Source organism: Gracilinanus agilis, chromosome 1 (assembly GCF_016433145.1).
Source record: "Gracilinanus agilis isolate LMUSP501 chromosome 1, AgileGrace, whole genome shotgun sequence".
In the NCBI taxonomy this organism is placed as follows: domain Eukaryota; kingdom Metazoa; phylum Chordata; class Mammalia; order Didelphimorphia; family Didelphidae; genus Gracilinanus; species Gracilinanus agilis.
Window position 1 is genome coordinate 728,594,490 of NC_058130.1, and position 12,636 is coordinate 728,607,125.

A 12,636-nucleotide genomic window follows, 5' to 3' on the forward strand; every position below is an offset into this window, starting at 1 on the left:
TCGATAGTTGAGATGACAAATCCTGGATGCATAAGACTTATGGGATTTTTACAACGAATATGTTGTTCAATATATTCATAGGGAAACGGTACAGAGAAAGAATCATATAACAGAAAGATATTGATTAGATTAATACAGATAAACTAAAAAAAATTAAACCTTAAAGAAATCAACAAATACAATAATATAAGCAGCAAATAGTTACAAGCAAAAGTTCCAAGCAGTGTAGTCAAAAATCCTTTTTACCAATCCCAATAGACTTGTTTACTATCTTGAGGGGAGAAGCTAAGAATGATTAGTAAGCAATAAACTTCCAGCTCTCTTTTAAGGTTCTTTCCCCTCCCCCATATATTTATCATCTATTTGTCAGGGCTCTGAATTTCCTCATAGTGAGGGAAAATTCTGCATTGAACATTTAAGACTTTCAACTTTGTCAAAATATTTCAGTTTGGCTTCTAGTTTAAACAAAATAGCTTTGTGCATATTCTTCTTGAGGGGAAGGAAGCAGGATGGTAAATAACCAATGAAGATATAAACTGCTAGTAAGAAAATCAAGCAGAGCCAGTATGCTCCGGTGATCTCAAGGAATTCAAACTGCAGATTCAAGCATGCTTTGCCATAGCATTTAGTCTTCAAGAAAAACAAAACAAAACACTGAATGGAAGTTTGTTTACAGAGTAAACACTAAAAAAGGGCAAAATCTTGCTGGAGGACAATAGGATATTTGCATATGAGAGAACTAGCTACCCCCATGTTTTAAGTCAGGAGAGAGAAGGGAAAAGCAGGCTGATTTCCTAAAACTTTGACTTCAAATCTATTGATTTTAGGCTTTCCTTGCCCTCAAAAATTTAAAAAAGGTGGCAGAGGAGTCCTCTTTTCTGTGGAAAAAAAAAATTCCTAAGGAACAATTCTGTCTCAACTAGGATCCCAGGGTTAGCTTAAGACTTCAGCTTAAAAAATGGCTAGTGCAGGCTGGAAAACCCACGTGGGGTGGGGGAAGGGATTGGGTGGAAAGATTTTTATTCATCACCCTCTTGGATAAAAAAGCTGTTCTGAATGGCAGGCAGGTCTGGTCTCAGCAAGTAGAGGCTGTAGACTGGGCAAGGAATGGTGAGGAAGGCTGGCTAAAGTGGATGGAAGGAAGAAGCAGCAGAGGCACCAGGAAACGGGCCTCAGGCCTGGCAGAAAACAGGTGGGCGTGGCTGGAGAAAAAACTTATTAACTGAAAATATATCTTAAAAAATTTTTTTGAGCATTCAATCCCATCGTGATTGCCATAATGTGGATTTTAAAATTAATATCCAATAACTAAATATTATATTTTTTATAGTTTCATTAATAATAAACTAACAAAAATATACTAGCTTAAAGGTTACTAACCAGCCTGCTCCCAAGAGCAAAAGAGAAAGAGGGAGGGGTTATAGAAAATGATAGACAAAGGTGGCCATGCAATTGTGGAGGCACAGGAGAGATTAAAGGAAATTCTGGGAAAACTAAGGGACTTATGGGGGGATGAAGTTCAAGGTTCAAAATCTCCATTTATACAGTTCCACAGTAAACATGCCAAAAGCAGGACGAAATCCTGGTTTTCCCCCCGCTTCAAAAATATGTCTCTAACCACCATGCCATACTCCCTATGACCTGGTACATGGAGTAGGAATTTAATAATTTCCTGAACTGAATTAAAATGCTGAAAACAAGGATGATGTAATTTACTGAGACCTGTCGTTACTCTTTATCTAGTTCTAGGTCATCTTCATTCCACTGGTAGAGATGAATCAGAAAAGCTTTCCAACAAAGTGCTAATAACAATCTTTCCTCCCTAAAAGGTCTAACTTAAAGAATGCCAATCCCCCTAAGTAAAAGGGATTTTTTTTCCTCCTATAATTTCACAACACCTGTGAGTCTTACCATGTTGTAATCATTATTATGTTTGTGTTATATTTTGGCACCCCATCCCACCCACCCCCATTAGATGTAAACTTCTTGAAGCAGAAGCCTTCTTTCTATCTTTCTCAACACCTGGCACATAGTAGATAGATGATGGATATCTGCTGAAAGGACCTCAAAGATCATCTTGTCCAATTAGCTGATTTTATAGAAGGGCAAAGTAAAACACAGGGAAATTAAATCTCATAGGGAGCAAGCAGCAAAGCTATCATTCAAACTTACTCTTCCTAATTTCAAATTCAGCACTTTTTCCATAGCACCACATTCCCTTCACCAAGACATAAAGGATATAGACTTTCTTGTCAGAAGATGAGATCCAATCTAAATTCTGCAACTCATTAGTTATGTGACCTAGGGTAAAATGGCTCATTTCTCTTCACTTTTAAGATGACCAAAAATAACTGCAGTAGTTTATTTCACATAAGTCACTGATGTAAAGTCATATTGTAAATAACAGCATTTAGCATTTATATATCACTTGAAGGTTTGCAAAGCATTTCACTCTTATCTCACTTGATTCTTATAACCCTGTGAGGTAGTGTGCTATTATTATTACTCCCATTTTGCAGATGAGGAAACTGAGAAGAACAGTTAAGTGACTTGCCTCGGGTCACACAGTTTGAAAGTTTGAGATAGACCTAGGTTTACCTAACTCCAAGTCCAACATTCTACTACTAATTCAAGAACTGACTGTCTCTCACTTTTCAGTCTAATATTTCACTTGTGACCCAAGAAACACAACCCTTTACTGATTAGTACTTAGTGTAAAGCACCATGGTCAACTACTGCTCATGTTATGGAAGCATGTCACAACAAAGCCCCCAAACTATCATTAATTTTGAGATATATTTTTACATTAATATTTGAGCATGGATATGTCAAATACTCTTGAAATTCATAATTCATCAAATAATAAAGTTATAGCAACTTGAATGCCATCTAGATTCCCAATATTTTGGCTCAACTATTCTTTGTTCCCCATTCATATTCTATGGTAGGAATGAGTCTAACAAAGTACCAACCAGGAAGAGTTACCTTTTCCCTCTAAATAACTGTTTCCTGGTTTATATCTTGCTATGAATAGAAAGGACCATCCAGTCCATTTTAAAAGTCCTTCCTTTTCAACTCTTGGTGGACTAATGGTAGAAGAATAAACAGAGATTTTGATATCAACAAGATGGATTCAACAAAAATATTTGTGGAAGACTAATGCCAAAGACTGCAAAAGATAAGTTCAGGAGGCAGAATGATATAGTGGAAAATACAGTTCTTGTCTTTGGAGTCAAAGTGACATGGGCATAGTACAGAGATGGCATGGGCACTGTATTAGACAGGGAAATTCCCTTCCCCCTTTCTGTCCCGGTGACTCCCAAGCCAAAGAACATCTGATAACTACCATAAGACTATTATCCTAGGATCATCCTTTAGGTTGAGATAGACAAAGAGATATACCTCCAGGCCACACCTTGATAGCCTTAAGCCCTGAGGGTCCCAGGCAGACCCCTCACCCTACAGAATATCTAAGTGCTCAGGACTCTTAAGAGTCAGGTCCACACCATGACATAACTTCCCATACTCATTACTGTAAAGAATATAAAAACCCCTGAACCGAAGCATTCCGGGAGCAACTCCTATAGTTGTTCCACTCATGCTGTCTTGCTGGCTAATAATTCTATGTAATTAATAAATTTCTCCTTTTTACTTTTAAGTTTCGGAGTCCTTTCATTCTTGAGAAAGATATCCTTCTCGAACTCAGGCACTCTCCTCCCCCATATCAAAAGGACCTGGGTTCAAATATTGCTTCTGTCACTTGCTACTTCTATGTGATCTTAAGCAAGTCAAAACCTCCCTGGGCCTCAATTTACTAATTAAGAAAATGTAGGGGTTAGACAAAATAGATCCAAGGTCCCCTCTAGCTCTAACTTTATGATTCTGTTATATGTTTTGGTAAGGCTGACTCAGAGACAATGGTATCAAAGGAAATGGCAAGGAATGCTAATTAGGAGATAATTTATGTCTCAGTACTCAGTGAGCTCTTTTTTGAAGTCTAAATGAGACCAAGAGATGGGAGAATCAAGAATAGAATAAAAGATAGCAGCAGAAGGCTTTAGTGAAGTGAAAACTAAAAGAGAGGGTAGCACAGAAAGGAAAAATAATAGAATCAACAGAGATGACAGCATCTAGTGCAAATGCAATCCAGTGCAGGTTCTTCAGATTCAGATGACTTCAAGAAGGCTCAACTGGGACTTCCCCTAGGGCAGCTAGGAGGCTCAGTGTTCTTTCTGACTGATTTCTGTGAACTTATTTTACTTCTGATCACTGCTAGGCTGTTTATCTCTGAGATCACTGACTTTTTTCCCCTTTTCAACTGTGAGGGTCTTCCACTCTAGGTAAGAGAGTCTGAAATTGAGATATATGTTTTGTTTTTTAAATTAAATTGCTAATGTACTTCAGCAGCAGCCAGGGAAGAAAGCCAGGCATAGAAAAAAAATAGCCTTAGTAAGGCTGCCTCCCATAAGGGAGCTTTAGCAGTTTGCACAAGTAATATGTGGCCTGTGTGACATTTTCTGGGAAGAATAGTTTATTATGAAAATACCAGCCACATCTTCCCTTTAAATAGAAGGTAGCTCAGTGGATTGAGAGCCAGGCCTAGAGGTCCTAGGTTCAAATCTGGTCTCAGACACTTCCTAGCTGGGTGACCCTGGGCAAGTCACTTGACCCCCATTGCCTACCCTTACCACTCTTCTACCTTGGAGCCAATACACAGTATTGACTCCAAGACGGAAAGTAAAGGCCTTAAAAAAATAATAATAATAAATAGAAGGCAATTGTCTGACTAAATGATTTTAAATTAACTTTATTTTTTAATTTTCATGCATTTATTTTTTTCTCCTTGTAATTCAACAGTTGCTTAAAACAAAGAGTTAAGTAACCTGCCAAGGATCACACAAAGAGGCAATTCTAATATATCTAGCTCTGGCATTCTATTATGACCATAGAAAAAGGTAGTGATTTTAGAACAGTTTGAGTTAAATGGTCAATTTAGAAACTGGATTATGAGGAATTAAGAATCATAAATTGGAATGGATTTGAGAAGTCATCTATTCCAACTCTGTCATTTTAAAAATGAGGAAACTGAGTTCTACATTATGTAATCTGTCCAAGATCACACAGTAGAAATAGTAAGTATAAAAGTAAAGATTAGCATTTTAGTCCTCTCACTACAAATGTGGCATTCATTCTACTATATTTGTTTCTGCTTGGATCTTCCAGAGGACATAATTGGGGAAATGGAAGCATCAAAACAAAACAACATATTTAAGAAGTTTAATTGTAAGAAATAAGATAGAAATGCAACAATAACAAAATATTGGCTAAGGGAGGGAAGAGATTTTCTTTCTTTTTTTTTTTTAAACCCTTACCTTCTATCTTAGAATTAATACTGTGTATTGGTTCTCAGGCAAAAAAGTGTAAGGACTAGGCAATGGGAGTTAAGTGACTTGCCTAAGGTTATACAGCTAGGAAGAGGCTGAGGCCAGATTTTGAACCTAGAACCTCCCATTTCTAGGCCTGGCTCTCAATCCACTGAACCACCTAGCTGCTCCTGGGAAAAGGGATTTTCAATGTGAAGAATTAAGAATATTGGAAGGCAAAAAGTAAAGAAGCCAGTATATCAATAGCAGTAATTAGTAAGTTAAAGATTGGAACTCAAATACTGGTAGTGGTGAGTGCTTTTGGAAAAAAAAAAAAAAATCTGAGTCTCCAAGAAAGAACAATTGCAGAGGTAGATACTCAAATCCAATGGCTCCTCATCATTAGCTGATGAATCTTAGATTTATATATCATACCTCTAGTTTTTCTCTTGAATACCAGTTCCACATTATTCCATGGCTATCTCGGGATATCCAAAATAGAATTCATCTTTCTCCTCAAACTTGCTCCTCTCCCAAATTTCCTTACTTTCTTTTAGCTATCCAAATGTATAACCTTGGCACACCAATCCATACTCCTCACTCTCAATAACCCTAACATATTTAAATAATTGCCAAACTTGTTATTTCTACCACTACAACTTCTCTCCTAACTCATCATCTCTCCACTGCAAAAGCCATTACATTATCCAAGTTTGGGTCCTCATTGTTTCTCACTTGGATTATTGTAAAAAAAATTTTCCCCTATTTTTCCTATTCTATTCTCCCTGTTTCAAGATTTTTCTCACTCCAATCCATCATTATACACTGGTGTGACCATGTCATTTTCCTACTCAATAAAGTCCAGGGATTCCTCCATTACCTCTAGGATTAATGTGTACAGGTGTATACATACATATACCTGTGTGGTATTTACTTCACAACCTGGTCTTAATCAACATTCCTAGACCTTAGACCTTCAGGATCACTATGGTCCAGCCAAACTAGTTGACTTACATCTCCTATGTCTGTACCTTTGTACAGGCTATCCATGTTTGGAATGTGCTACCTTACTCTCCACTTCCTCCCCCAGCTACTAATGCCTTCCTAAAATTATCTTATACCTATTTACACACATATACACTCCCCAAGGGCATGGACTTTCTCATTTTTGTCTTTGTACGCCCCAAAACCCAGCAAAGCATATGTTAAACAAATGTTTAATTGACTGAGATAGAAAGACTGAATGTGTAAACAATTTGCAGTCTTAAAAGTTTCCTTAGGTACTAAGGTAGTGATTTGCCCACTATTATACCATATCATATATGGAACTCAGGTTTTTCCAAACTCCAAGGTTAGTCCTCTATCCACTTAGGCCACACTACCTCTCATCAATCACAGATGTGTTACATATTACTTGACATAATTGCAATTATGTGTCCAGCTTTCCTCTAGGCCTTTAGTGACCTCAGACATATGAGGAATGGTAAGAAGCATAACTTGCTTGTGTGTGTAAGGATTATCACTTTAGTAAACTCTGCTTTTCCTAAACCAGTCTGTATTTATCCACATTACTCTCTCCTTTCTTTAAAAAAAACAACAACAAAAAACTACTCCTGAGGAAGGATGGATCTCTATAATGGCTCCTCCCATTTCATTTCCCCACAAGAATACCAGTGTACCAGGTTCATTCTTCAAACCAAACTTTTGTATAAACCTTTGCTTTCACCTTCAATAAATCACAAAACCACCTCCCTTCAAGGATCAGCTAAAGAATCAACTCTTATGCTGTATGAAAATGCATTCAAATGGACCAATATGAAGTTTCACTTTTGGCCCATGAATTGTGTGTGGACTACCAGAAATCTCAAATTCATGAATGCTCTACTTTGGAACAATCAAAATATAAGAACAGGCTACAGAGAAGGTCTTCAGTGGGAGCAATTATCCTTCGTTTCCCTGTTTAAAATACTTGGAGAAAAACTAGAATCATTTTCTCTTCCACAAACATAATGAAGTATCTTTCCTTATAAAATTAACATGTTCACAAAGAGAACAAGAACTTAAAAGTCAAGAAACCTGGGTTGAAGTCCCAAACCTAGCATTTACTCGCTTTATGGTCAAGTCACTGAGTCAGTTTCCTATCTGTAAGCCAAAACTCTAAGGATCTGTGATTTCATGGTTATATTTCATGGAAATTTCCTCCAATTGGGCCAAATGCAATCTATCTAAGCCTGTTCATCCTGTCTGACACTCATCTGTCCTCTCATAGTTTCAATACAAGGGACTCACCAAACAGGATGAGGTCCTCCTCAAATTCTCTTCACAATGAGCTAGCAATCTTCCTTAGGTTTTCTTCGTATTGTGTGGATAACAAAGGAAGAACAGACTATCTGGTTGGTTCTACTTTGGTCTCAAATATGACACTCATTTTACCAAGTTCTTAAGTTTGTTTGTATTTTAATTGATATATTTTATTTCTATATTATCATCTTTATTTTTTAAAAAAAACCCTTACCTTCTGCCTTAGAATCAGTACTATGTATTGGTTCTAAAGCCTAAGGGCTAGGTAATGGGGATTAAGTGACTTGCCCAGGGTCACACAGCTAGGAAATGTCTGAGGTCACATTTGAATCTAGGATCTCCTGTCTCTAGGCCTGGCTTTCAATCCACAGAGCTACTCCAGCTGTGCCCCCACCCGCTTTGATTTATTTTCTTAGAAAGATATTTTATTTTTACCAATTATGTACAATAACAAATTTCCACATAAGTTTTCCAAAGTTATACGATCCAAATTCACCTTCATTTAAAAATACATATTCCTCTACTACTAAAAGTATAACCTCTCTTGTAACCAAAAATTGAGGTGAAACAATAAAAACACATCAAGTGTATCTGATAATATATTTAATATCCCATTATCAATTGCCCTCAATCTCTGAAAAGGGAGGAAAATAAATTTTCTCTATTAAAAAACTCTTACCTTCCACCTGAGAATCAATACTATGTATTGGTTCTAAGGCAGAAGAGTGGTAAGTAAAGGCTAGGCAATGGGGACTTGCCCAGGAACAAGTCTAGTCACTGTAACCACACAGCATTCAATTGTGGATATGGTTTTTGGTTTTGTTTTTCCTCTTCCCATTTATATTGTGATCATTGTTATACACAGTTCTTTAAAACTTTCACTCATTTTTAAAAACTGCTATCTATAAAATGAGCTGAAGAAGGAAATGGCAAACCACTCCAATATCTCTGCCAAAAAAACCTTAATGGGGTCATGAAGACACAAACATAACTGAACAATAACAACAAAACACTGCTGTCACTCTCAATGTCACCCCCTCCCTCAATAGAATGCTTCCTTGTAACAAAGAAAAAAAGCTGAGCAAAAAGAATCCACACAATGACCATGTTTGACAGTATTCTACAATTGTAGTCCATTCTATCTCTGAGGGGCATATAATCAGTTCTCTAGTCAAGGTTAGTCAATAGATTAATCTTATTTCTCAGGTTTAGCAGTGCTTTCTTTTATATCAATTTTGTCATATATCCTGTTCTCATTTTCTGCCAAATCTTTCCAAAATTTTGAACTCTTTATATTTGTTATTTCTTAAGGCTCAATGATCTTCCATTGTGCTACTCTACAAAGGGTACACTGTCTCCCCCTCCCCCACACAAGAGTTATTAATATATCGTTTTTTTTCTTTAGTGAACCTTTTTATAGGCTAAATGCCCAGGAATGGGCTGATTATTGGGCCAGAGTTTGAACATTTTAGTGACTTTTTTCACATGGTTCCAAATTTGTTTTCTTGATGAGGGACCAATCTGCATTCATCAGGGCAGTGAATTAATGGACTTATCTTTCCATAACCCCTTCAGTTACTAATTTCCTTTTGTAAAATCAAATTTGCCAATCTGATGGGTGAAACCTCAGTGTTTTAATTTGCATATTCAATATTAGTGATGGAGAGCCTCTCCTTCCATTATCCTTTAACTTTTTTTCATGACCCTTTTTATATTAAAAACAAAACAAAAAACAATTTGGAACTCGCTGTGGCATATGGTATAAGATGCTGATCTAAATTTAATTTCTGCTGAATTGCTTTCTAGTTTTCCTAGCAGGTCGTGTGTGCCTGTGTTTATTTTAAATCCTTACTGTACATCTTAGAATCAATATTATTGTATTGATTGTATTGGTTCCAAATTGGATCAGTAAGAGTTAGTGGGGGCTAAGTGACCTGCCCAGGGTCACATAGCTAGGAAGTCCTAGCAGGTCTTATTGAATGAGAAGTCCTTCCTTCAGTGGTTTGTATTTTGGGAAACTGGACTGTGTTCAATTGCTTCTGGGTCTTACTCATCTTATTACCAAATAGTTATCTAAATTATTTAAACTGCCTATCTAAATGACCAGATAGTTTATTAGTTTGTTGCACTTTGCAACATGGTTTTGAATTTGGTGTCAATCATACATTTTGACTGATGATATCCTACACACTTCTCTTGCATAATTTGTCTTGTGTTATCTCCATTGCTCCTTGTGTGACTTTTTGACTTAAATTCTTTGGAGGCTATATAATATTCTATGACTAGAAGCTGCTGCTCATCCCTGGAAGAAAACTGACATATTTTTTAAAAGGGTCTTTGTTGGGGGAGAGGGATCATTATAAGAATTGAACAGTAACCTAAAGTCAATGTAGTCTGTTCTCCTTTCTGTTTCTGCTATCTTAGTAAATGAACAAATAAATTAATGGAATATTGTGTTTAAATATATATGTATGTGGGGAAGGTGTTAACTTTGTGAAGTGATTTTGATTTTGGAGAAATCTGACCTGAGATATAAGATAATTTACCCAGGTCCATCTATTTTTTCATCCTGGTGAAGCAAATCACCAGTACTAGTAACAAAAGGATTCAGTGATTACTATAGACCCAGAGAGAATCCAACAATCTAGATTACTAGCACAGACTGGTAGCAGAAATAAGAATCCACCTATTAGGGATTCCCAGCCAGAGTTTTGTGAAATCATGTGATACATTCAGATGTCACCGAAGATATTCACAGGATCACAGATTTCAAGGCTAGTAAGAAGTTCAATTCTCTCACTTTACAGTTTTGTTAAAAACAAAACAAAAAACACTTCAAGCCCAGAGAGGTGAAGTGATTTGCTTGACAACGTCACACAGGGAGGATTAAAATTCAGATCCTGATTACAAATTAAGTGTTCTTTCCACTGCATATGACAAATTCTTTCCTTAAATCAGAGTGGACTTTAAATGACTTTAAAAAAAATAAATGAGCTACAAAGGGTAGTCAATAATTGGGTGATAGATAATCACTAAAAGAAATCCTCAAAGGATTTTTTTAGGGCTGGAAGATTCCTTAGAGAACATTCTCTAATTTTGGAGGGGAAAAAAATGGGACCTTTACTAGTACCATTCCATAACCTTTCTGTAAAACAGGCATTTTTGTACAATATCCCTCAAAAGAGAAAATAAAATAAATACAATGAATAAAATTCAAAAAATAACAAACACGAAGTTTTGCAAACAATATAGTCTCCAAGTGTAAATAAGTTTGTTATTAAAATATGGCTATTATTAGCTGGGGAAGCATTAGCCTAAGAAGATTCTGGGTAGGATAATGAATTTTAGGCCAGAAAATCCCAACGTTTACAGGAAAATAAGCAGGACAAGCCTGGAGAAAGGACTACTGCACTTGGGAGTTAGGAGACTTGCTATCCATTGCTGGCCCTTCAATATTGTGTGACCTTAAGGGAATCATATAGGTGAGTTAATGTCTTAGCTTAGCACAGTGTCTGGATCTAGGATATATATAGTAGATGTTTAATAAATGCTTATTGACTGCTGACAGATAGTAAATTTTTTTTATTTGTAAAAGGAAGGAAGAGGTGTGACTCTTGGCCAGGTGACTTAATTTTATTAAGTCACAACTCTGTGTAGAATGTAAAGTTCAAATAAGGCACAACCTCTGTCCCCATAGTAAAAAGATAAAATACCAACACACACCTATAAGAGTATTAAATGATGGAGAAGGTTCAAAGTGCTGTGAACTCTAGGAGCAGGCTAGTTACAATGGGGGTAGGAAAGAGGGTTGAGAAAAACTTTAGTTTTATGTTAAAAATATATGTGTAAAACTATGTTTTGTCCTCACATATGCACAATACACAGAATGTCCCAAGTGTCTTATTTAAGTTGTTTTTTTTTTTAAACATTTATCTTCTCTCTTAGAATCAATACTAAACATGGGTTCCTAAGTAGATGAGTAGTAAGGGCATAGGGGTTAAATGACTTACCCAGAGAAGTGTCTGAGGTCACATTTGAACTCAGGACCTTGTGTCTCTAGGCTTGGCTCTCTATCCACTGAATCACCTAGCTGCCTCTTACTGGTGTTTTTTTGTTTTTTGTTTTTTAGTCCTTACCTTCCATCTTATAATTAATACTGTGTATTGGTTCCAATGCAAGAGTTTACCACTAGTAAACTAAGGCTAGGTAATGGGGGATAAGCCATGTGCCCAGGTCACACATCTAGAACTATAAGTAGTTTTAAGGTATTAAAATTATTTTAGGACCCCTTACGGGCTTGGTTCATGTAATATATGAGAGAAATAACAGATTCAAAGGATGGTAGTAATTCAAGAAGCGAAGATGAGTAAGGAGCTAGGAATTGAGCAAGTCACAGTACCAGGATGCATTGCATTCTGGGGAGCAAAAAGCGGGCCAGTTTGCCACGGCTATCTCAGTTTCCTCATCTATGAGAAATAAAAGGTGAATTAAAGTCACCAGCTACAACAAAAGGAGGTAGAAGCTGCTAGGTTTGGAAGTTGCTCCAATGTAATGCAAGGAAATTAAACCGAGCCCCGACGGTCTCGTCCCTTGCGTTCTGGGAACTCCGGCCGGTGCGACCGGGAAGTGGGGGAGGGGCCTTCGCTCTGGGAAGTGGTGCAGCGAGGTGGGCTGGGCTGGGGCCTACGTCTCGGGGCCGCTCGGGGGAGCTGGGAGGAGGGAGCTTCCCGAGCCAGGCCTCTCCCTTCACCCTCACCTGTGCTATGAGGACGAGTCCCAGCAGTAGCCGCGCCAGCACCGCCATGTTCGCCTGAGGTCCCCGTCACAAGGCAGGACAGGGCAGGACCGGGAAAGACGGCTCGGGCCTCCGCTTGCCGGAGCCAGGCTATTGCACCACAGGCCCAGGCGCCAGACGTTACCCAGAAGCCCCCGGGCCCCCCTTTTTATCCCGCTTCGATCCCAGCGCCGCTTC

The 12,636-nt window shown here is 37.6% G+C and overlaps 1 protein-coding gene across 1 annotated transcript in view; it reads right to left on the reverse strand.

The window, feature by feature from the left end:
• SPPL2B (signal peptide peptidase like 2B) overlaps positions 1 to 12,560 on the reverse strand; it is a 48,372-nt gene extending 35,812 nt beyond the window's left edge. Inside the window, exon 1 of the mRNA XM_044671956.1 lies at positions 12,421 to 12,560. Coding sequence (XP_044527891.1) covers positions 12,421 to 12,468 — 48 coding nt within the window. The 5' untranslated portion in view covers positions 12,469 to 12,560. The remainder of the gene's footprint in view (positions 1 to 12,420) is intronic.
• Between the last annotated feature and the right edge of the window lie 76 nt (positions 12,561 to 12,636).